Raw genomic sequence first — 26,494 nt, 5'->3', positions numbered from 1 at the left:
GCAGGCAAGGTGCAAAACCAGATCATACTTACCACATGAGGAGCCAGTTTTACTAACATAGCTTAAAACTCAGTCAACAACAGAAGGCGTTCCTCAATCAAAATAGTGGTGAGACAATCACCTGATGACAAACAGGAGAGCTTATTAGCCTCAGGTGTGTAGAAAAAACGGCAGGAAACCAAAAGCTATTCTGCCCCTGCAAGAAAAGGGTGTGGTTAGATACACACACTCAAACACACTCACACAAACATACTGAGAGAGAGAAAGCAAAAAGAGGACAGATGAGAGAAGCGCAAAGAACCACTGAGGAGTGGAGGGCCATCAGACAAGCTACTTTAAAAAAATTTATTAAGTTTTTCTTTTTTTGTTTTGATCAAATGAATATCATATTGCAAAGAACTCTTGAAACTAGTGTTTACAATGATAAACTCCCTAGAAGAATGTTTATAGAAGTCAGAGATCATTCTTCCCACATCTTTCTGTTGGCCATAAAAGAATGCAGGTTTACAGCACTTCCACATTGGCTACACCTTACAGACTCTGTCTATGTTTCAGAATACCATCTTTAGCCATTTCACATCTGCACTCTTCCTGTAACTTTATTACAGCATAATTCAAGCATTAATGCTGGGGAAGGATGTCTGTCTGCATGTGTTTTCTTTTATGTCTGGGTACATTTGGTGAGCTGGCAGTCTGGTTTGTTGGGGGTGTAACACGAGATGATGTTCACAAGCAGTCTGTTTGTGGATGCCAAGGTATTTCCTGCCCGTGCAGAGCTCTGTCTTTGGCCTGCTTATCCATTCCTGAGGAAACTGCTCCAAATTCCTGCAGTGGACAGCTGTCATTTATTTGTTGCAGATATAAATTTTGTTCAGTCTTTTAAATGTTCCAGCAACGTTCTTTTTCATATAATTAATTGGTGGTGTATCTAATCTACTGTATTTTTTTTTGAGAGGGGGGGTGTAGCTATATCATTTCCACAACAGAGGGCGCTGTTGCTCACTTATAGTTAATAGAATGAGGTTAATGCAACTTGTGCTTAATTCCTATACAGTCAATACTTTTCTTTAATATGAATAAGGTTTGCTTTATTGGTGCCTTTGATCAGATCTCAGTTAGAATATGCATTACACAAATTAGGTTTAAAAATTCTAATTTGTCGTTTTCAGTAAATCTGCATTGGACTATCCTCTGGCCTCCTCTGGCAGCACTTGGGAGGACATTCTAAATTTAACTACAATATAACCGCTTTAAAGTTTGGAAACAACTCCATGGAGACAGTATCGTTTCCTCCAGTCTATGCTATAATTAGCTGGGCTTGTTGTCCTTGATTGTAGACAAAATATGTTTTGTTGTCATGCATCCCATTCATTCATCACCCACTCAGCTTTTAAACCCCACCTCAGTAACTGCAGCAACAAGGCTTAAAAACATTAGCTATTTAAAAATACATATAACAACCCAGGAAGATGATAACATTCGGAGTAAAGTGTGGAATACAACCGTTGCCATTAGCCTGCAAACCTGCTTTAATAATATGCACTTTAAATGTGTTTGTGGCCACAGTGACCTTGGTTGTTATTATGGGCACCGAGACCTGAATACACCAAAGAAAATAACCAAGGCAGAAGGGCATTGTTCCGATAGCACACCCACACACATGAACAATAAATGACCAAGGCTGGGAAAACATTGTTTGCTTTGACGCAGAAAGGAAATGACATGTATGACACAAAGAAACAGACAAACACACTCACGAATTATCATAGTGGGATGAACAATAAGTGATAAGTGATTTAAAGGAAACAAATAACAACACACGAGAAGAGCTTTCATCTATGATTATTTTTATTTTATGAAACTACTTACATTTAATGCCATTTTACTAATGTTTTTTCAATAAAATAATGCAAGTAATATGAATAAAGAAACTGTACAAATAATACTCTAAAAATATCGATATCAGAGAACTGCCTCCTTATCAGCCATTCAATGTGCCACCAATAAAAAAGGATAAAAGAGTGAAAGAAAATATTTGCTGGTTCAATTATCTAAAAATTCCAGATGCCATTTCCTGTAGTAAAGGAAGTGGGTGGATTGTGCCTCAGGAAGTAGGCATTCCTTCACATTTGGGCACCTTAGACATTTTGGGGTTTTTTATTCGCTGAGTAAACACGATAGCATTTCTCCGGCTGTCCAAAGAGAGCTGCACTTACAAACTTATCATACAACCTTCATTTTTCTCTGCTGAATAATTACATTATTGCTTGTGAAAATATCTCAGCTCCACAGTGAACACGTGAAGTTCTATTACTTGTATCGTTCCTTGTGTGAAATACCCGCAGAGAGTAAATGAATACTGTACAGTGAAACAACTGCGGGGAAAAAATGGGGTCAGACTGGTGGCGTGCTGTAGCGGATCTCCATGTTGAATTTGTCCGGCGTCTTGGGAAGAGGAGGCTTCTTCAGCATTTTGTGCTTCATGATGATTTCCTCGTTGGCATATATTGGGGTGTCTGCGTCGTCAGAGTGGTACCCTGACTGATATCCACTCGTCTGATTGGATGACTCCGAACCCAGAGACTCTTTACTCTTGCACCGCAACAGTTGGCTAAAGAGTCAAAGCAAGACGAGGACACATTTAAAACAGATTCACAGGGTAAAAAAACAATATGAAATAAACCACTCAAAGAAAGCATGCAAAGGCTTAGTCCCCACCTTAAGTTGGGTGTGGTTGGTAGATGTTGATTCAGACCCTTCATCTCCTCTGGTGAGAAGTCCATGCCACTGTCTGTGTGACCCTCCTGCCAAGAAGACAGCACTTAAATGAACTTAAGTGGTTGCTGCATGGCGGGAAGGTATTAACTTTCAATCACATTTGTTAGTGCCCACTTTGTTGTTTTATGAAATGGGAATTGAATGATTATTTAATTATCAATTAGCTGTATTTGTAAAAAATATTAAGCAATTAAGAAAATTCATTAATAGATATTTGAGGGGTTTTTTCTCTATTGCACAAAAAGTTTTGCTTAATACAAATTAGATTTTTTTTTTTTTTGTTCGTCTGAAAGTTATTGTCCTAGTTCAAAAGATTTTTTGCATTCTTGTATTCTCCAAAATGTCAGTCAGGGATTTTGCTAAAATGTCACATCCATTAAGTGTCCTCTCTGGCTAACAAATAATCTTTATTTCCCATATCAGTGATCCTGTTGTTTTAACTAAACTCTAAGAAAACCTTTAAACACAAGACAACACAAAAGTGTAAAGTCCAGTAAAACTGGAAATGCTTCTGAGCGTTTCAACAATTCAACATTTCAAAGGAGAGCTACAACTCAAAAACCTACAACAACAGACCTGATGTCAAATTAAAATCTCATAACAGAGGAGAGGAGGAGTTATGAGGAAAAATCTTGTTCCTTCTAAAGGTGCTGATTGCTCTTTGTAGACTTTTTGAAGACTTTTTGTACTAAGTAGATTAACTGTGCTCTTGTTTTATGAATGAGGTGGTTGTTAAATGTGTAGTTTTACACTAACCATGACACTGCTGTGCGCCACAGGGACATCTTCAAATGTCTTCACACTGAGGGGACGACTGCACCTCTCATTCTGTTGGGACAACCTGTACAAAGAGGATGTGTCAATAAAACCACAACTGAGTGCTCTAGCATTAACAAAATGAGAGAAGCAGTGGACAGAAGGAGGTAAGAGCATGACGCTGACCCAAGGGATGATGGGTTGTCATAGTTAAGCCGGGCTTCAAGAATTTCGCCACTTTGAGGCCTGCTATATGGTCTCCTGGGGTCAGGGGCTGCTTGGCATTCTTCTGCTTCACCTACTGTCAAAGGTATATAGTCCTTCCCATCCTGGAGATACAGAGTACGTTACTGGCTCAAATACACACTGAATTAAATAATTATACATAAACAATTAGAGATATAACCTTTAAAAATCTAATACATAAGCCACATTATAAATCCATTTCAAATATATGTGATATTTTCATATTTGCTGTCATTTGCTTTTTGATTTTGTTTCACCTAAAAAACTTGCCAAAGCTCCCATAAAAGGCATTCAGGGTATGCTGCACAGATGTAACAATAGCACAGAGAAAGAGATGAAACTAAGGAAGCTTCTTTGTAGCTGACAATATTTAAGTGTTGCTGAAGCACAAAGGAATTTTAAATATCCTATTACTTATGAACACTGCTGCCTTTTTGTTTAGGCCGGAACTGACCTGCTGGGCACTAGCCTGTAGCAGGTTTCCCAGGTGTTCAACCAGTTCGGTAAATGTTGGCCTGTCTGTGGGACGATTCAGCCAGCAGTCCAACATGGTCTGGTATCTGAGAATATGGATCGCAATAAGAGCAAATGATTCAAGTTACATTTCTGTAAATCGTTCAACCGTCACTGTCTACTTACATCTCAGTGGTGGCATATTCGGGTGGTCTCATCCTGGTACCTTCCTTAAGCCTCCTGCAGAATGATTCATCAATGCAAACACCCGGATAAGGAGAAGCCCCTGAAGAAGACATTACAGAAGTTTCATTGCAGATATAAAGTGGTCATTAAGCAGTGTTATGTGATTACTTCTAAACTTAACCCTTACCCAAGGAAAAGATCTCCCAGAGAAGGACGCCAAAGGACCAAACATCACTTTGCGTGGTGTATACGCGGTCAAATATGGTCTCAGGAGCCATCCACTTTAGAGGGAGACGTGCCTGTGGTAACAATAAAACAGCAAATTATTCCTTCTTATGCTTTATTTGTGTAAATGAGCATGAGGGCAGCCCAAGCGCTATTAGATTAGTGCTTCTAATGAAGGGACACACTGGTGGAGTATCGGTTAAGAGGACTCACGTCTCCTTTGCGGACATAGTCCGGGTCTTTGTAGACATCTCTAGCGAGACCAAAGTCACAAATCTTCACCACATTGTTTTCTGAAAGAAGGATGTTTCTGGCCGCCAGATCTCTGTGAATGCACTATCGACCAAACAGAGACATTTATATTCAAAGCATGGAAGAATTAAGTAATATCTCCAATTTCAATGCAGATTTGTGCACCAAAAAATTCAGACACTTGTGATTTCACCTTGCGAGAAGACAGAAACTCCATTCCTTTGGCCACCTGGAAACTGTAGCTTATCAGGTCTTCCATGGTTAGATGGTCATCATCTGAACTCTCTGTAATAACGGGATTTCACAGGAATAAATACGAAGCCTGAGTGGCACCACAGTAATGTTATTCTAAGTTGTCTTCAGAACCTTTCTGAATGTCCATGTTGCTGCCTGAAGCCCTGTCTGAAGTGGTAGAACAGACCGCTGTTCCTGTGCAGATGTCCAGCTGGGCAATCTTCCCCAGACCCAGATCCCCTTCAGTCACATCCTCCTCTGCAGACACCCACCTCTGGCTATTTACTCGCTTCCTCTGTTCACCACAGAACAGTTAAACTAATGAAAAAATCCCAACATTTCATGCAGGAATTGTTTGTATTGCCTGCAATATGGTTCATGTTAGATACAATCTGTGGACAGTACAGAACTGCACTACTACTTAATGATCGGTCAGTCTATTTGATTGTGTGCAACCATCTGGATTGTAAACCACATCAGTGGACTGACTGTGGTTTACTGGGTGCATGTGGGTTACACATAATTTACCTTGTAGGGGCTGTACTCTCCGCGCTTGCTCTTAAGGTAGCTGGATAGATTTCCATGTTTACAGTATTCAACAATAACCATCAGCGGTCCTGCAAGCAGAAGGAAGAGAAAGAAGTTTAATTATCAGAGGAAGAATGAACATTAACACATTAAAGGACAACAGATGGCACACTGATGTTGATTTATAAAGATTATAAGATTCAAATTCATGTGAAGAAAAGTTGCATATACAGGACATGCTTAGTCAGCTAAAGTAAATAATGCACTTGGTTTGACTGACCCCCAGGTTTCGTGCAGGCTCCCAGCAGGTTGACCACATTAAGATAATGTCCAATGTGGATGAGAATTTTCAGCTCTGACATCAAGGCGCGGTACTCACTTGCTGTGGCTCCCTCTGCACGTAGAGATAACATTAGTTCTGCGTGTTTGAAGGTTTTTATTGTGTTTGCTCGCTGTGTGTAATAAAAGGAGGACAAAATACAAACCCTTAAGCATCTTGACTGCAACTGTGGTGCATGTGGTCGCTTTCTCAATGCCGAATGCAGCTGCTTCTACCACCTGGCCAAATGCCCCTCGTCCCAGTGGGTCACCTTTAAAGTAAAATGTTTGTCATGACCAAAATCCCTAAAAAAAATACTTTTAGTACTTATGATTTTAAAACAACTAGTTTTTAATAGAAATATTGCAACTAGTGAGGACAGTGCTAGAAATTTTAAAATGCCAAACTAAGGTGGTAAAAAAAAGCTTCTGGCAGGTATGATGGTTGTTAGCATGCTGAACATGAAGGAGAAGCCTCTTTCAGCTGCTCCCTTATTCACAAAGGGTCACCACAGCAGATAGCTCAGATGGCCTTCGTGACAAAACACTAAAGGGACTTTTCACATGTTAGGCAAATGTGTAACCCACTATGCTATAGGGCCATTTATGTTAGCTGAGCTGTTCCCTGATCTTTCTACACTTGTAGGTAAGTGTAAAGGTCTCTGAGATACTCCAAATGATACAGAATTCTACAGCAAGAGTCTACTGACAATATCACACCTTCATTAGCTCCCCATTTGCTAACATATCCAATAAAGATTCTGCTTCTCACTTTAAAGCTTTCAGTTACATGGTACCCCATATCTATCATACCTCCTTCATCCTTATACCCTTTCCCTGTGCTGCCCTACACTCAGCAGCTCTATTGACTGCTCCTCGTTTCAAACTTAACACGATGGCTACCAGAACCTTCAGATGTGATGCAGTTTTTCTTTGGAACTTATTACCACTTCACTTTAATCAGCTAGACCAGGGCTGCCCAATCCCAGTCCTCGAGAGCTACTATCCTGCAGCTTTTAGATGCATCCCCACTCCAACACAGCTGAATCAAATGGTTTGATTACCTCTTCAGCATGCCATCATGTTTGGCAAAGGCCTGATAACAAGCCGTTCATTTGATTCGGGTGTGTGGGAACAAGGATGCATCTAAAAGCTGCAGGACGGTAGCTCTCGAGGACCGGGATTGGGCACCCCTGAGCTAGACTTATCAGCCCAGTTCAAATAGCAGCTCAGAACTCAGAAGTAGGTAGTGCTAGCATTAGCCATTTAATATCATTCTCCTATCCAAATATTGGCAGTTTCAAAACGCCAAAATGGCAACAGACAAAAATTCATCAGGTTTTGTTTTGTTTTTTGTTTGTTTGTGGGGGGGGGGGATGTCAAAGTGTCTGCTTTGACCATCTCAAGCATCTTATCAGCCATTGTGACAGGAAGTATCAAAAACAAGTGTTTCAAATCACAGCACTGATCTTGAACTTTCTGTTGTATTTGATGTATATGGTGCAAGTCTTGATTGACTGGCTTGTTGGTCTATGGGCTTAAAAACAATATTTAGAATCTCATGATTGCCTATTTTTGCCTCTGGCTGGCCAGTGATCAAAACACTGAAAGTTTAAATCAAATGTGGGCTGTAACTTCATGTAATGTTTTATAAACTCTTTCATAAGGTAGGCACTGGTTGGTAGCAGCGCAGATGTTTGTTTTAACAAGTCTTCTCAAAGATTGTTTGAATGATAATCATGTCTCACCAAGTTTCAGCCTGTCCCGGGGGAATTCCCATTTGCTAGCATCGTAGGTGAGCCTCTCACACTGCTCATCCATTGGCATATCCTCTGAGTCAAGGATCATGGAGAGGTAGCCGGTCTTCAGATCCACTCCATTTGGCTGAAACAGTGATGCAGTGGCAAATTTTAAAGACAAACAGAGATGTAACATGTAAATTAATGAGCTGCCATTTCTCTCAGTTATTCCCTTTCACCACAATCAAAGTGTACAACAGTTTGCCAGTGACTCCCGTGGCCATTCAATAAAAGGGGCCTACTCAGTGTGGTGGGCCTACGTGACTTAGGGGAGCAGAGAGACTCCCTGTTGTTCCTGGATACAAAAGAGAGCAGCTACTGAGGGCCAGAGCAGTCACTTCCAATCAGCCGTAAATGCCTTACAGTGCATGTCATTGTACTCGTCAGTTTTACCGTGTTTGTAATTTTTTTTAATGGACATCATCCGTGTGCGTAACTGGAGGGGAAAGGGGAAGGAAAAGTACAGGAAAAAGAGGATGAGGAAGTTCTTACTCTCTTTCTCCCGCGGATGACGAAGACGATCAGTAACCAGAAAAACATAGCGATGACCACTGACCCAATAGGAACAATCAGCTCCACATTAGTCTTCTCTTCTGCACCTTAGATATACACAAAGAATACTTTTAAAATAAGAATTTAAAGGTACATGACATAAAATGTGTAATGGTATCACAGAACAGATTTTACTACATGCATGACAAATTTGAGGCCCGTGTTTGAGGAAAAAACAGTCGCAGTGGAATGTTGGTTATAATTTCAGTGAGGTGCCTTGGCAGCATTTCCTAAAGTTCAGACAGGTTTATCATTGTTTTTGGCCTGTTCACATGTGTATGTCTGTGTTTAGGTTGGAGAAAGGAGACTGTTGGAATCTGGACTGTAAGCAAACTGATATTTTATCTAGTCATAACAAATGGTCAGGAGTCAGAATGAATAACTACTGCCAAAGACAACTTGGAAAAGGTCTATCAGAGCCATTGTAGTGTGTCGCTGCGTGCTGTAATGGGCCCTTTCGTTCCACTGCTATTGAGCTTGAATTATTTGGGGGGCAGATGGGGTCAGAAAATGGGAAGGTTACACTGAAGGGTTGTTTGCAGGGATCTTTCTCATCCCTTTGTGAATATGACAGACATGATGGACAGTCAGATTTCTGATCACAAATTTTTCGTTAACAGCACACCCCCACAGACACCTGTGCTAGTTTCACTTACTCTCTGGCTATATTATTTGTTGGCCATTTACATCATTACGCTACGGTATATTTGTAATAGAAGCTCTCCATTTTTACTGGTTAGGTATTCCTTTTTTTAGTTAAAAGCTGGTCAAATGTGTGAGTATTACTTTTTTGTAATATGTAAAAATCAAAAAATGTTATTAAAGTGACGTGCAATTGCTTGCCTCCCCCCACCCTCATACACAGGGCTTTTGTTGTGAGAAGGTCTGTCCCTCTACCCCCTCTTTTAACAGAGCTGGCGCCTGAGCAGAATTGTGAGCTACTGTAACTGGGTGCACATTCTGCTGGCGGGGAGACGGTCACGTAGGCTCTGCGTCTAGTCAGTTCATTTGTTTGTTTTTCGCTGTGTCCCTGTGTTTGGTACAAAAAGACTGTGGACAAGAGAGCAGAGGCTGGAGCTCAGGCAGGGCTGGCCTTTCCCTTTGTCCTGCCGTCTCTTAATTGTTTTAGATTTAGATACTCCCAGGAGGATGTGCGTTAACTGGGGTAGCTTCCTGTCATGAGGAAGCAAGGCTATTTTTATTTAGATCTTTGACATATAAAAAGTAAAACTATGTGCGATGTGAATTTGTGAAACCTTGAAGCCAGATATAACCATACAGTCTTTTTAGTATTGGTGGAATTGCCAAAGGGTTTAGGCCAAAACCTTTCACACAGACAATAAGATATTCCTGATTTTAAGCTGAGAATGTATTACAAACAACACAAGACACCCGGGACAGGCCCAAGGGCCCAGAAGGTCAGGGAGACCCTGAGTCAATGACAATGACATGCAACATGCAGAGAAACTGCAAGAAATAACCACAAAGATTTTTTAAAAAAACATCTGCAGGTGGACAAAAAACAAGACAAAACACAACCCCAATGAGAGAAAAAAAAACACATTAAAAAGCATCTGCAAGAAGCAGACATGAGTTACAATAAAAGGCATCATCTTACTTAGTGACTGACCTTCAGTACTCAAAGAGGCCTGTGCTGTGTCACACCCAAGGCTGTTACATACAGTGCAGGTGTACAGACCACTGTCCTCCTTCGTCACACGCTGAATTGTCAGGCTACGGTTCTGCTGATTCAGAGTAACACCTGAAAGGCAACCAGATGTTTTGTTTTGCAGCTCTTGTAACTCATGAAGTAAATCAGTTTTCAGTGAAACGCTGCGAATGTCTCACCTGAGCTCTCCACAACAGTGTGGTTGTTTTTGGTCCAGGCAACAATCGGGTTTGGCGTCCCAGCAGCCATACAGCGGAGAGTGACTGTCGAACTTACTCTAACCTTTTGGTCAGTGAAGTTATTAAGGATCCTTGGAGCCTCGAGGTCTAAACATCAAAATTATAAAGATTATTTTGAAACAAATGTATGATTCACTTAACAAACCCTGACCTATTCCTTACAAAAAGAAAATGCTGTGAGTACATCTCACCTCTGAGAGAAACACTGTGTAGCAGGCAGGTTTTCTCCCCAGTGATGATGTTTACCACCTGACAGGCGTACAGGCCCTCGTCCTGATGGGACGCATTGCGAAGTGACAGCTCCAGAGTCACATTGGTGCCAGGCTGGGGGGTCAGGACAGCATGCGACAGTGGAGTAGGCTGCAGAGTCAGTGAGCGACAAGGCTGCGCCAATGTTCCCTGCTCTGACTTGGAAACGTTGGTCACACGAAACCAGGTGAGGTTGCCGTAGATCAGCGAGTCTGCCTTACACCGCAGAATGACGTGATCCTCCTCCAAAGGCCTGTTAGAGGGAGACATAGTCACCTCGAGGCCACCTAGGGATGGAAACACATGGGTAAAGAATGAGTAAGGATATAAGAAAAAGAAGAATACTGAAAAGGCTGTTTATATGATGACAGAAGTCACACCATCAGACACAAAACGATTACAACAAGATGCTTTTTAAGAGGAGAAAAAAAGGATGGAACTTACGTGTTACATGGAAAAAGATGACACGTGAATCCTTGCCTACTTTGTTCGCAGCCGTGCATCTGTAGAGGGCGTGAGCCTCAGCTTTCTGAATCTTTAAAGAGCTCGTGATTTTCTAGAGAAATACATTTCATCTGTTAGTTACTATTATTTAGCTAAACTCCAAATACCGTATCGTTCAGATATCGTAAAATTCTTGGAGCAAAAGGGAAAATATGGTGTAATCACAGACTTTTTGTTACCTTTTGAGCTTGATCAGTGTCAGTTCTAATTGGTTGTACGTGGTTGTGACCAGTTCTGTTGCTGACATCTCTCCAATTTGTGCACTCCTTCAGCTGTGATTCAGACCTAACAAGTCTTGACCTGATGGACAAAAGTGAACAGAAGAATCATAAAACACAAATATCCAGCTCTGATCTTTTTTTAAATTTTTATTAAATGCAAAAACACCAGCTGTGTAAATAGCTGCACAGCAGTTTCCTCTTTCACTCTGATACACCGAATTAGCACTGACAAATGGTACACAAAAAGAAGATGAAAAGAAGCTGGCAGGTCTTTCAGAATGACGGCTAAGTACTTGTTTTTCCACTTTTTTTCTATTTACCAATCCTACTAGTTTAATTGTTATTCTCATTTTTAACTGCTAATACACCCAAATACAGCGAGAAACACCATAAAATTTAGTAAACAGGGAAAGAAAGTAAGTAAGTAATAAGAAGAGGTTTAGCTTTAGCAGGAAGAACCTCTTTTTTGAAAAAGAACATGACAGGAACAACAGGAAACGTAGTGCAGGACAGAGGAAGTGCTCAGATGTGTAGAAAGATGATAAGGAATCTGCTGCTGGTGTTGTCTGGTCCCTCACACACACACACACACACCATCCTCCTTTCTATCAACACTGTGAAATCACAACAGGAGTCTTTCGTGAGGTTGTTGTGTAACCGGCTGAATATTGCATCGGCAGGGCTGTTATCTTAAACAGCTGATCGAGTGAGCACAAACACTAGGTCAGTACAAGTCGTCCAAAATTAGTGAGCACATTCTAAGTCTGAATAACTGACATGGTTCTAAAAATGGACATTGTGAAGAGAATGAATCACATCCGCTGATTTGCATCAGGTCACAGTGTGCTCTCATTGTCTCCCCTCTTGTTTTGGTCAACATCACGAAAGCAGCTATTCCTCTTCTATATCAACAACCTGTTGACAATGAGTGACTCAAAGTCATGTGACTACTCCATGCATACACAAAAAAAAGTCCCGAACCGAATGTATCTTTCTGCCCTGAACCTGTCTAACTGTGCCACATGTGAAAAAGTCCCAACTTTAACATTTATGTGTGAAAATAGCCTCTTTGTTTCTCTTTTACACTCACACTGAAGAGTTGACTTGCATGAAAGCCTCTGGGCAGTCCTCTTTGGACATCCACTCCCACTGGATGTGTGTAGGTACGGGAAATCCACGAGCGGTGCAGCTCAGAGTCGTGCTGCTGCCGTACAGGTACACATCAATGTCCACTGCCATCTCCTTCTCTATGATACAAGGAGGAACTGCAAAGGAAGAAGTAGAGTCATATCCACAACAGGCAGCCGAAAATGAATGTAAAAGGAAAAGAAGAGGAAAAAAAACACACCATTGACCAGCAGCTGGAAAGAGCGCCTCTGTTCCTCTTTTGTAATTTTATTGGTCAGGATAACTGTGTAAATGCCAGCGTCTGTTTCTTTAACTTCACGTATGACGAGGGCATCACTCTTCTGTTTTATTCGGTAGTCATTCAATGGGAGGTCATTTTTAAACCTGGGAACACAAAGTAAGAGTAAAGTTACAAAATCCATCCAGTTCTGAAACTGTAGCTTTAATGCATGGAAACTGCTATGCATAAAGCAAATATTGCTGTGAACACACCATTTAATGATGGGTTCAGGGTAAGCTGAGTACTTCACGGGGATGTATGTAGATGGTTCTCCCACATTTACCTCCCACACCTTTGTCCAGGGCTCTTCCATATCAATAAAAGGTTTTTCTGGAAATACAAAAATCACAAAAACAGAGAAAAGATCAATTTTTTAATGACTTTCTTACAATTATTATTTTGGCTTCAAATGAAGCAAAAACCCCAAAACTATCTGAGACCATACAAAACCATACAAAATGATTCATTTGATTCTATGATTTTGCAATTGTTTCTAGGAAAATCTATCTCAAACTTCACGTGTAATTTTCTCCTGATGCTGAACAAATGTAATTTTAGGAAAGGGAAGTTAGAGATTTTCAATTTAGACAATTTCCAAATCCTTGAAAGTGGTATTAAAATTTATTAGATGGCTTAAAAGCATAACTGATTGCAATAATAGGAATAAGAACAAGAACAAGTATTATTATTACTAATAATAATATTACAATTCAACTGCATCGGTGTGATACTTAAAATTAATTGTCCTGTATCACTGTCATCAAGATAAATGCACAAATAATAAACAGCATGTTGTGAGAGATTAAATTTGTGCAAAAAAGATGAGAAAATGAAAGGAAAAGTATTTTTTAAAAATCTGAGAAAATAACACAAACAAGTTTATAAAGATGAAAAATATTATTAATGTTAAAAAAAATATTAGCAGAAATTCTGGGGTTTCAAAGAGGGCTGAATTAGGGTTTTAATTATTAGGATCTGTTTGATGTCAGTGAGGAGAGACATCTCAGACACATCTCTCCAAGCACAAAGCCCAACCCACCTGCTGCTCAAACATTGTGTTTGCAAAGGGCAGTCAAAAGATGGAGGAGCTAAAACAACTTGTCTATAAGGAATACTTTGAACTGTAAATCAGGCAAAGCCACTCTAACAGAGACAAAGATTAAAGATGTGGCATCTGCCTTAGCTAACAATTTAGGTTCCCAATCCAAAGTACTACAGTCAACACCATCTCAGTAACATCTGTAGTTCCTCAGGAAACCAATGATGTTAAATTCCCATGAATAACTTAATGTTAAGTTTTACCAAGTAGGAACAGAAAGCATCCTAACTGGAAACATCACAAACTAGTAAAGGCTGAACTTGGCTCAACCAGAAGGCTCTGCAGCAACAATATAGAAGCATCTTTGATATTGCTTAAGTGTTATGTCAGCATACAGCATACTGTAGGATATTTTTTTCTAATGCATAAAACGCCAGTAATCAAATAACATAAACTAAATAATTTGTTTCAGTTAAAACCTACTCTGAATATTTAACACAGTACAATCTTCAGCTGTCTTCGAGCTTAACAACTACATACATATTTTTTGTGAATGCTGAATTATTGCTTGACTTGGAACTTTTTGAAAGTTTTCAGCCAACATAACAGGTGTTTTGTTTTCAGAGCACCCACCATAAACTGTAAGAAATGCTGAAGCGCTTTTCTCCATCTGCCCACTCGAAGCAGAGCAGATGAATTCTCCTCCGTGAGCTACCGTCACATTCTCCACGATCAGCGTGTTTGACAGCTCCAGAGAGTTCCACAGCTTCTTCTTGTGGGGAATTGTGTGGGGCGGCCTTGAACCATTGACCGAAGTCTGACAGAGGGAAGACATAATGTATAAACACACAGTTTTTAAACTCACGTGACACTCATAATGGCTGTGATAACAGAATGTGGGAGGGTTTTTTTTTCTAGTTTTACAGAAATTAAAGATCAAGTGTTGCCTCAGTCCAGACAGCTTATTGTTCCCAGTAATGTAAGCAGTCAGAACATCAAAAACACATCTGGTCACCTTTGCACTTTGGTGGTACAAGATGAAGGCTGATGGATTCCTGAAAGCAGGAAGTAATGAATTTGTGCAAAGACAGCAGGAAGAGAGATACAGCACTTCTGGTATCTCAGTCTCTTCTCATCAGTAAGTCAAAGAGGCCAACCTAAAGGTGGACTGTTACGCTTTTCCTTATTTTCTGTCATGTTTATACTGTTACAATGGAGAATGCTCAAATTTTATGTTCCAAATAAGCTCCAAATAATGAGATCAGTGTATATACAAAAACAATTCTTGTGAGACAAAGGTTCAGGCTTAAGACTGCTATAAATAATCAATTTCAGACCATTTTTGTACTCTTTAGATCTTTACGATGCCTCTGAGAGCAGATATCCTCTAATAATTTTGATACTTGCATCTTAGGCCCAAAATAAGTTCAAGTTTTTTGTTTCTCAGGGGGATCCAAAACTATGAAAGTTGTCTGACGTGTCTCTTTTTTCAGACAATGGATAAACTGAGGAGCTTCACCGGTGCTCATAATTATTTTTCTGTAGTTTGTATTTGTAAATAATCCACAGCTAGTACTTTCTTGACATGAGCAATATAACTTTTCTTTAAGACTGTTACATAAGTTCATTACAGGTTTACAACGATAATGAGAACAGAAGAGTGTGGGGTACTGACCAGAGCCCCACCAGAGTGCGTCCAGTTGAATTCGATGCCCACGTTCAGCTCTGTGAATGCAGTGCATCTCAGTATGAGCTGCTCCCCCACAGACAGCCTTACATTGTTGGGGGTCAGGGTGAGGTCATAAATCTTGTATCCTGTGGAAAAAGGAGGGAAGATAGTAAATCGACACACTATTGTTCTCCTGAGACTACAGACTCTCTCTGCACCAACACTCTGAGCAACAGAGTGTTAGTGCAGAGAGTCTTTCACCTTACAAAGTCAAAATTAGAATTCCTGGTAAGTTTCGGTGTTATTCAGCTCGAAAAAGTCACATATAGGTGTTTTTACAGCCATAGCATTGACAACTGATAACTTCTCTTTGTATCTTTTTCCATCTTACCAACAACAGCCACAATGTAGAGCGGGGACTTAAATGTCTCGTTTCCAATATGAGTTTGGCAGGACACAACACCAGCGTAGCTGATCAGATGAGTGGGAACAGTGAAGCCCGTCCTGGCATCCCACACAGAATCCTTCCCATCCGGATGAAACTCCTTTACTGGATACTTCTGACAAACACACAAATTTCATGATTCCAAACAGAAATGTTTAAAGAATTTCACACCAATTGCTTTACACATGAGCACAGCGTGTAAATAAAACACCACATCTGGTAAACACAACTGTTTACCAATCTACATCTTCATAAAACTGCTTTACTGACAAGAAGCAAAGACCAGAAACAGCTTCTTACGATGTTTAGTGTGACATTGAGATTCTCCACCGAGCCCCGGCATGGTATTACCACTCGCTCCCCTTCACGGATAAACACCACCTCATATTCCTTTTCAGATGGCACAAATGGCACCTTATAATCTAAAAATTAACAAACAAATCACAATAGTAGATGTATTTCAGTGTGTGAAGTTGATAAATCCCATATTTTCCTTCATATAAATGGATGCTTGAAAAAAAAATACAACAACAAGAACAAAAAAACAAGAATAAACTTAAAAAGAGTTATACCTTGAACAAACACATAAACTGCTGCTGAGGTTTTACCATCTTCAGCTTTCAGGCCTATGTAGAAACACTGATACTGTCCAGTTTCATTGACAGTTGAATTGATGATTGTGAGCCTTTTGCAGAACAGTCCTGATCCGCTGCAGTCACTGATAGAGTAACGAGTGCTTATAGCAGGTGTGGTCCACCTCAAATTCTGCCGACCTCTGCAGGAGAAGAAACAAGAGAATTATACTGCACATGCTACATGACCGAGTCGGTGAATTTAGCCAGTGATGGGGAGCAGTAAACAACATTTCTCTAATCTAGTAGTTTATCTGTATTTTGAGGTAGTTTGCCATTTAGCAAATTTTTTATTTACATTTTGACTCAAGTAGTCAACTACTAACACTACTAGGTAGGTATAACTCTTGCGGGCAACCGTGGTTCAGGGGATTGGGAATCGCATCTGTAACCGGAAGGTCGCCGGTTCGATCCCCGGCCTCTCTGTCCTGGTCGTTGTGTCCCTGGGCAAGACACTTTACCCTACTTGCCTACTGGCCGATATGGCAGCCTTGCTTCTGTCAGTCTGCCCCAGGGCAGCTGTGGCTACAGCTGTAGCTTGCCTCCACCAGTGTATGAATGTGAGAGTGAATGAATAGTGGTATTGTAAAGCGCTTTGGATGCCTTGAAAAGCGCTATATAAATCCAATCCATTATTATTACTACATTAAATTTTAAGCAAAAGAAAGTACAGTATATTAAATTATAGTATTTACTAATTACTATTATTGTTCCAGTGTTGTAATATCTGCCTATAAAAAGTTCCATTTTATTTTCTTCATGATTTTTTACTAAGGGGAGAGATCAAGTGAGCAGACTGTAATTTTCCTAAATATAGTTGCATGGTTGTTTTTGCAACTAATGTAGCTGCCCCCTGCTGACCATCAGAGAGAATGCAAGTTTAAGGCGCATTCACATTACGTTCATATTTGAGAATCTACAACTGCGTCCGTTTTATATCCACAGTCTATGATTAAAAGTAAAGTGGAACTTAAAGGGCTATATTGAGGATTGCGGAGAAAGTTTGCTCTACAATTAAGAGTGAAACGGAGCTGTTCATATAGGCATGAAGCTAATAAACTTTGAGTCATACTTACTTTTACTGAAACACAGGAAGGAGAGATGATGTCATAAACAACTCTGAAACTATACACTTACTTTCAGAGCTATGACAATAGAAAAAGCTGAATGTTTACACTGGAAGAACGCTAGTTGCTGCATTAGCAAAATTAGTCAACTATACGGTAATAACCTATTACACTTTGTTTAGTGACGGTACTGTCCTTGTGCGATCAATACTGTGTTTAGTCCACATTTTCCTATATATAGACAGTTGCTGAGGTTTCTATTGGCGAAAAGTGTAGTTATAGTTCTGGGAAGATCACACTATATAGCATAGGCTATGGTCAAAGGTTTATATACACTCAAAATAGGCAAGAATGCCATGGTATTTGGGGGGTTTTAATGAACTCTTGAAACTGTATACCTTTAATGACTTTAAAAACAAGATTGGGTACAAAAGTTTGAATTTACTTGGGATTTTTATAATCCACACAGGGTCTAAGTTATACATAGAGGCTCATATATATTCATACATTTCCACTAATATTTGGGGAAATGTCCCTTAGCAAGTTGCACCTGGACCAAATGTTTTTGGTATCCATCAACAAGCTTCTGGCATAATTCTGGGTTAATATTTGACCACTCTTCCTGGCAGAATTGGTAAATTTTATTTAACCTGGTTGGTTTCCTTGCACAGATCTGGCTTTTAAGAATAGTTCATAAATCTTTAATAGGGCTGAGGTCGGGGCTTTGGGAGGGCCATTCTAGAAGATTAATGTTAGCCTACTTTACCCGTTCCAAGAATCATTGTCCACTATTAGTGATGCTGAACAATTTAGAGATAGTGTTTCATCAATATTCCATCCACTTTGTACAATGTAAGAGTACCACTGGCAGCAAAACACCCTCAGAGCATGATGCTACCACCAACTTGCTTGACAGATGGTACAGCGCCCTTAGATTTGAAAGTCTCATATTTACTGTTCCAACAATACTTCTTGTCATTGTGGCCAAATTACTCAATCTTTCTCTTGTCTGACCATAAAAGTTTTCTCCAAAAGGCGTCTTGCTTGTTCATGTGGGCAGCTGCAAATTTCAGTCAAGCTTGAAGGTATTGATTTAAGAGCAGGGGCTTCTTTCTTGATCAGCACCCGACCACCAGGCTGATGTACAGCTCACTTCATTGGAGACAATGACACTGTTGTTCCAGCAGTTCCCATTTTATGGCAGGTTTGAGCCTTAGTGGTTTCCCTGGGTTGTTCTTGAAAATCCTAACCAATTTCCTCTCAAAGTGGTGACACATCCTAATAACTTGTGTTTATGTACAGTTGTAGGAACTGATGATCTTGGAAACTGCAGATTTTTAAAAATGACTCCAAGATACCTTCCAAACTTGTGTAAATCTACACTTCTCCATCTTAAATCCTAAGTTCCTTGGGCTTTCCCACTGGTCTGAGTATTGGTCAGTCCAATGAGTGTTGTCAAATAAATCTCTTTTATGCGAGCCTAGCGAAACTACCAGTTGTAGTCAATCATGATTACAAGTTAATAGGCCTTGGACATGTAAAGTTAAAAGACATTGTAGAACCTTCAGCACCTCTTATTAAAGGATTTAACTCAATGTATATATTTTAGCATCCATGTTCTTACTTTTGACTGTGGATTAAAGAAAAGACTAAATAAAGTGGAAAAATTGTGCACCTTATCCTTGTTTTGTTTTAATCATTAAAAACGAATGCTGTGTAATCATTAATAGCCAAAATGTAGCATGACCTTCATCTCCAGGATGAATGTAAACTCCTGGACACATCTGTATATGTCTAATCCTTACTTTACCTTAATTGTAATAATAAGCCTAAAACCAGGTCTTCGTTTTCAAGCCTGCCAGTGAACAGCTGCCAAAAACTACCAACACCAAAAACATCTAACTTTTACAAAATGTTATCAAATGGCCATGTTTTTACTTAAATGTTATTCATTTATTGACTTGGTCTTCCTGTAAAAAACAATTACGCCAGTCAGATGTTCATGTTGTTTATATAAGGAGTTCTTGAGAACACATACTGTGCAGGCACCTTTTGAACAGAGACAATGACACGCACACGTTTGTTGCATGTGATGGGGGCATGAATAAGTTCTAGGGTAGTTTTGCTGTTTGGCAAATCTTTTGGTGTGAAGTAAAAAGTTTGTAAAACCAGTTTCCCCAACACTAGCGTCTGTAAGGTGTATGCATAGCCTTACATACCTGCATGTTAGTTCAAGGTTGTCAGATTTGTTCATCCTATGGATGCCATAGATATTTAGTGTCGGTGGATCAGATATAAACCGCAGTTCCGCTGCTGGAGAGATTAACAGTACAAATCGGTCACAGCAATGACTTACTTTTAACACAATCAGGGTGATGACATAAGTCTCTACAAACAATGATTAAATGAAGGTTTCAGAGATCATGGCCCTGCTGTTTTAAATAAATGCACATAAGATTAAGATTAAATCAAACGGCACAAGGTAAAAACTGAAAGTAGAGCACAGGAAAAAAACAGTCTCCATTATAAGATGTGCTTTGTATCTGAGTCTCTGGCTACATAGGGCCCTTTTTCCATTGCTGCAGCAAATGGCGGAGCTGTGTGAAAACAGGAAGCAGGAGAAGATGGGCCGGGTCAGGCTCAATAGTCTAGCACAGTGTGCCTTAGGTGGGGTTCCTGTTTCTGAGGATACAGCCTGCCCACCACCTCCCTGTGAGGCCCTAAAGGACATAATACATTGTATGGAAAAAAAAAAAAACTAAGTGTTGAGCTGAGCTGATGAAGTGGACCTTAATGATCTCAGAAGAAAAAAAAAGTTTAAACTGTTGAACAACGTAGCACATTAGCAGAAACTGGGTACTTTTGTCATTTACATTTTACAACATAAGAACAAGTAATCAGGCCACAGTTCAAACGCTTTTCCTTAAATGTTTCCTCAAACTGGACTGCAGTTCTAAAGTGATATCAGCAAAGACAAAAACTATAGAACAACTGAGGACAAAGTGTTTGAAATGTCTTAGAAAAGCGGCAAAAGCTTTTATAGAGCTGGAGGGTGACTTTGAGTTGACAGATTTTTTTTTTAAAAAGAAAAGATCAGACAGAGATCATAATCTAATATATTTCATGTTTCTCAGCTTAATCCGTTATTAAGATAGACGATTAAATGGGGATAATATTATTATCTTACCAGCAAAACAAGTGATTTCCAGAATAATGCCCAGTAGTGGAATGACGGACAGTGTCTGTGCCATCATCCGACAAAAGACAAGGACAAAGTCCTCATCAAAGTCCAATTAATAACGTTACCGTAGAAATAATGATAATCCTACTGCCTCATTACCAATCCATTAAATAAAAAAAAAAGCTGTTTCATATTCCACCCCAGAGAAAGTTTGAAAGTCATAAAAACAGCCTGCAGTGGATGGTGATCAGCAGTGGCTAAAGTGTGACTGTGCGTGTCCCCATGGAGCTTTTGCGGTTGAGGATGGAGAGACGCGCCTCGGCTGAGCAGCGTGCCTGCAGGGGAGGAGTCTCTCTCTCTGACTCTCTGTAAAATTACCAAGGCGAATGCAGCCTGCAATAAACTTCTGGGCTTATTGCCCAGTTGATGGGAGGACTTACTGAACTTTGAGAGAAACTTGGGAGACTTAAGAACTAGTGACAGCCAGGATGCATAACCCCCTACTGAGGAGTCGTAAAACTGTTTACACCATAACTTTGACTCCTAGAGTGATAATCATAAAAATTATACATTTATTAAAAGGAAAATCCCATTACCAAAAGCATTAAGAAAACGTGTGTTTATAAGTTAGGGTTAAGGACCTGTTTTCCCTCCTGCATAAAAGTAGAAAGAAGCCCAAGAGTTGCTTATTCTCTCCTCCATGTGACCTAAAGCAACATTAGCATTCAGGTCTCACCAATATGAAACCAACACCAAGATCCATTTTTGCCTTGATTGCCATCTGCTGAAGGAAATGTGCTTTCGGATCCTTTTCGCAAGAGTTTTAAATAAATGCCAAGTGCTGTCAAAATAGAAACCGATGAGAACGAAAAAAACAGTAGGCCGTAGGTCACAGAACCAGAGTCATGAGGCCTAATAATAACTAAATCCTTGTTTCCTTGTAGATTCACTATTGCTACAACCAACTTTAAAAAAGCAGGTTACTATGGTTGAATGAGAATAACTTTATTTTTTTACGCTTCTTCTAGAACACACAGTTACAACGCCACATGAAAGTTCATGTTGATCATACTTTATTCCAGCGCCGTAAAGAGGCGTACATCTCCCAGCGAACAGACCCTACGCACTTCCATACAATCACAGTGCTCCTCACGTGTATCCTGCTGGAGTTGCTTTGCGTGATTCTCAATCAACAAAACAAACCGGCTACTTATGCTTAACAGCCACTTTGTTAAGGAAAACTTTTAAATTGTTCCTTAACGTAAATCTTCAATCAGCCAAACACGTGACAGAAACTTACTGCATGTAGTTTTGGTGCATAACCGGAAAGTTGATTCTTTTCTTCTGGGTGCAGCGTTTTCAGTGGGAGGATTGTAAATACAAGAAATAGTGGAAAGCACAATACGTTTAATTAATAAATGCGCTGAAATCGCTATATTACAGACGCAGTTAAAAATGTATTCTTCGACGAGTAAAAACATATTTAAACATGTTGTTTGTGTGTGCTGCAGCTTGTGAACTTAAAACAAAGACAATGGATATCAAGGATGTTGGTTAAATATGATTTTAATGTAATTGTGTAGATGCCCTCAGAGGGCAAAATTTCTTTCAGTTAACACTTAAACATTTTTAACTCTTTTCAACACAATTTTCAGTTTTTTCACCACTTTTCAGCACAAATACCAGCTTTTTCAGCTGTTTTCAGCAAAAACCTCTTTTCAGCAGAAATTCTGCTGATTGAACTCTTTTCAGCAGAAATTCTGCTGATTGAACTCTTTTCAGCAGAAATTCTGCTGATTGAACTCTTTTCAGCAGAATTTTCACCTCTTTTATGCCCAAATTCTGCTTATTCACCTCTTCTGAAATTTTTCAGCCTTTTCACCTCTTATTAGCACAAATCTCAGCTGTTTTCAGAAAAAACTCTTTTGAGCAGAAATTCTGCTGATTCATCTCTTTTCAGCTCATCTTTTTGCTTCTTTACCTCTTTTCAGCAGAAATTCTTCTGATTCACCTCTTTTCTGCAAAATTTTTAGCCTTTTCACCTCTTATCAACACAATTCTAAGCAGCTTCTGCTAATTTCACCAGAATTGTCAGTCTCTCCACCTCTTCTTTGTGAGAATGAGTTTGGCGAGGTGAGATGCGTTGCCGCCTTGAGACCAGAAGGGCCAGGTTCGAATTCTGCTCAGGGCAATGTTTTTTTGGGGGGGGTTTTCAACTTTTTCAGCTTTTTTCAGCCGACATCTTCAGCATTAAGGCATCCACACAGCATTTTCGCAGGAAATGCAAATTTTTCTAGTTTCTATATGAAGTCCCCCTCTTTACAAATACAGTATGGTGTTGTCTTATGGAACGCCAGGACTGCCATAATGAATTAATTAAATACACCATTAAATAATTAATTAAATGTGGCAATAATTAATTAAAATTGGAATTAATTAATTAAATAAATAGTTATGATATATGTAATTAATTAATTATTGACACATTTAATTAATTATTTATGTATTTCACATTTTAATTAATTATTGACACATTTAATTAATTAATTATTGACATATTTAATTAATTATTTATGTATTTCACATTTTAATTAATTATTGACACATTTAATTAATTATTGACACATTTAATTAATTATTTAATGATATATTTATTTATTTCATTTTGGCAGTCCTGACGCCTGGCTCTCATCATGAAATAATTTTATCTGTCAGCCTCACCCATCAAACTCAGGGGGCGGGGTTAACGCTGATCGAGTCAAAACCATTGCTTTGGCCTGGTGGCCATTGTTTCTAGCACACAACAACCGCATGTGGAAGCTAACAGAACTGAGCTTTGAAAAACCCTGTTTGTGTGTTACCAAATACCGTTTTAATATTTTTTTAGCCGAGAATGTAGCGGTTTAATCTTCATGTGTCTGGTCGGTTTGTCAAGATACAGCCTCTTTGCAAAAGTGTTTCGATGATTTCGGAGATGTCGTCCCAGTCTCACGGCAAAGCGTGGGATAGACCCGCTCGCCTCGCAAGCAATCCCACCGACAAAGCGCAGGCCCCGGTACACAGCTGTAGTAACCCCCGCTGACTTCTTTTACTGAGGTTATATTTATCGGTGTTTTATTTCCTGATGTTCTTATGTGTCCTACGTGTTTCAGTCGCCAATTCTGAATTATAACTAACATTAAAAACATGTTTAAGGAGGAGAGAGAGCAAATAAATCTGTTTAACATCTGATCTTTGGGTTTTTGTTCAGTAATCAGCGTGACCTGTGTATAAACACATAAAAGAGATAACGTTGGTGTTTCCGTCATGTAGTAACTGCTGGCTTTAACTGTACAAAGGTTGTTCGACACTATGAAACACATACAGACTTCATGATGTTCGGCTAATATTTTTATTGTGAATATTAATCATGCTGACCTCGCTCTGTACACCACGCAGCGAGGTCAGCATATCCACGATATCCTCAGCTCCATGAGTTAACACAAAGTTTCCCAGCTGACTATCTAACTGCCAACTATTCCAGAGACGTGAAAATATACAGCATAAAGAAAAGTGTAAGAGACTCAGCAGCAGATTAGAATAACAGTTTGTGGCGTGAATAAGACACGGCGGGACCACGGAGCAACGTTCAGAGTCATCTTTATTTACATCTCACCACACCACAACACCCCCAAACCCCTCAGTCCCCGTGTTTTTAACTAGGCGGGCGTGATTAAGGATGCCGTGCAGGTGCGTCCGCCCTCCCTGCACGGCACCGCAGACCACGCCCCACCACATACCCCCATCGCCCGATTGAGGCCGGGGAGCCATCCGGCCGAACCTACTCCCCCACCGCCAGTGGGAGAGGGAATCAGCCCGGACAGCTGGCACCCCCAGGCCCCGGCCAAGCGACGGGGAGGTGCGAGTTCAGGCGGCCGCCCGCGAATCCAGCGGCGCAGGCAAAGCTGGTTCGGAAGTCGGACACGTGACAGGTGCACCCGGCGCGGCCGGCACAAGCGTGAGCCCCAGCTCACAGGTGGCTGGGCAGAGGTGTGGCGTGTACAGGCCTCTGGTGGTGGTGAGGCCGTTCTGGCGAGCACGGCGATCTCAAGCGTGGCGCCCGCCTCGCTCGCCAGTTCCACTCGAGCAAGCTCCCCTGGCACTGGGACCTCCAGCTCCTTGCGCGGCCCCTCCGTCACCGCTGTCGCTCCCTGCTGGAGCAGCCCATAGCGCGACTCCTCCGTCACTACTGCTCCCTCCGCCGCCACTCCCGGCTCGAGCAGCCCCTCGTGCAGCTCCTCTTTCTCCAACCGGCGCAGACCCTCGCGCACCTCGTCTGCCGCCTCCGGTTGGAGCGGCTCATCCACCACTCCCGGCAGGAGCAGCCCTTCACCTGGCTGTTCCCCCTCCTCCGGCAGGCGCAGATCCCCGCGCGCCTCGTCTGCCACCTCCGGCTGCTGAGGTGCCTCACGCGGCTCCTCCACCGCTTCACTGTCCTCGGGACACACCTGTGGGGGTGGCGCCCAGGCCCAGAGCAGCGCCGCCAGCTCCCCAATCCTTTCCAGGTGCCGCTCGGACTGGTCCTGCAGCTCTTCCTGCTGGCGACGCACCTCCGCCGCCTGCTCCCGCTGGGCGGCCGCCATTTCGGCCACCCTCTGGGCCAGCTCCTCCATTCCCTGGCTCCGATATGGACCCGCCGTGCTGCCTCCTGGGTTTCGGCACCAATGTGGCGTGAATAAGACACGGCGGGACCACGGAGCAACGTTCAGAGTCATCTTTATTTACATCTCACCACACCACAACACCCCCAAACCCCTCAGTCCCCGTGTTTTTAACTAGGCGGGCGTGATTGAGGATGCCGTGCAGGTGCGTCCGCCCTCCCTGCACGGCACCGCAGACCACGCCCCACCACACAGTTATACATTTAATAAATCACCAAATGAATCCAAGAAACGAGCAAACCTGTTCCGACAATTTGAATTTGTATTCCCTCAGCTGCAGACTCGCTGCTGTTTAAATGTTTGAAAAGGAAGATTAGATATAAACAAACGTCAAACATAGACTCAGTCTGCCTTCACATTTGATATGAGGCCAGCACGTATAGTGGCCTCAGCAGGCTATTACTGAAATACACGTGCTATATCATAAACTATGATATAAACAGGGAGGTCCTATTAACATGTTTAGTTTTAAAGGACACCTTCCTGCCTTTAGTCTCATTCATGAGCAGTATTCGTTTTCTTCTAACATCCAGAAGTCTGCACAATGTGTTTCATAGTTTGTAACAAGCCTTTGACAGGTAAACATAACATGACCGAAAAAGCAAAAAAAAAAAAAAAAAAAAAAAAAAAAGAGAGAGAGAGAGAGAGAGAGTGTTGACATAAGAAGAGAAAATGCTCTCAATTATGGAGACAGGCAAATGGTTCATTTATGTTTGATGTGTGTTTATTCCTCCCTAAATATCGTCGGTGAAGTTCGCCATGCACGTCAGATTTTCCTGCGCATTTTTATACCTCTGCCAACAGAGAGAGAAAAAAAATCACATTCTAACAGACAGCTGGTGCTTAGAATACAGTTGAATAACTATTAAAAAACAGATGATATTTAGATGATAGTTCAGTCTAACACATGTGCCAGTGGTTCATTAAACGTCTGTGAAACTATGCAGTTATGAAACGTAACTTTAACCTCAGCCAAACCGATTTGCTCAGTTGTAAATAAAACAGCGAAGTAAACGTGACCCGACAGACAGAACCTGAGTGAATGAAGTCCAGCGTTTAACCACTGAGAGCTAAAACTCAGCTGAGGTTTGAAAGCTGTGTGCTGGTGATTGGACATCAGCCGCTGATGAAGCTGTTCGCCTAT

General features: G+C 40.8%; 1 protein-coding gene across 2 annotated transcripts; it reads right to left on the bottom strand.

Moving 5' to 3' along the window:
- Positions 1 to 1,835: 1,835 nt before the first annotated feature.
- On the bottom strand, positions 1,836 to 20,937 carry kdr (kinase insert domain receptor (a type III receptor tyrosine kinase)). Of its 2 annotated transcripts, none has more exons than XM_085448097.1 (30): positions 20,657 to 20,937; positions 19,689 to 19,782; positions 16,343 to 16,545; positions 16,071 to 16,192; positions 15,717 to 15,885; positions 15,332 to 15,471; positions 14,290 to 14,473; positions 12,830 to 12,947; positions 12,558 to 12,721; positions 12,300 to 12,474; positions 11,168 to 11,288; positions 10,929 to 11,040; positions 10,427 to 10,771; positions 10,176 to 10,322; positions 9,958 to 10,089; positions 8,268 to 8,374; positions 7,725 to 7,860; positions 6,144 to 6,248; positions 5,939 to 6,052; positions 5,659 to 5,747; positions 5,263 to 5,425; positions 5,090 to 5,181; positions 4,858 to 4,980; positions 4,607 to 4,718; positions 4,420 to 4,519; positions 4,235 to 4,340; positions 3,721 to 3,863; positions 3,535 to 3,619; positions 2,719 to 2,804; positions 1,836 to 2,611 (listed from the first exon to the last, which is right to left on the bottom strand). In XM_085448097.1, exons 1-30 carry the CDS (start codon positions 20,721 to 20,723, stop codon positions 2,395 to 2,397), a joined length of 4,071 nt encoding a protein of 1,356 aa, XP_085304223.1. In that variant the 5' UTR covers positions 20,724 to 20,937; the 3' UTR covers positions 1,836 to 2,394. The 2 variants fall into 2 exon arrangements, with proteins under 2 accessions (XP_085304223.1, XP_085304225.1); XM_085448099.1 differs by having other exon boundaries at positions 15,717 to 15,882.
- Positions 20,938 to 26,494: the final 5,557 nt, after the last annotated feature.

This window comes from Copadichromis virginalis, linkage group LG23 (genome assembly GCF_057382275.1).
Source record: "Copadichromis virginalis isolate Kocher_CV1m ecotype Utaka linkage group LG23, C_Virginalis_male_GT1.1, whole genome shotgun sequence".
NCBI lineage: Eukaryota > Metazoa > Chordata > Actinopteri > Cichliformes > Cichlidae > Copadichromis > Copadichromis virginalis.
This window is presented reverse-complemented; position numbering and strand designations above follow the sequence as displayed.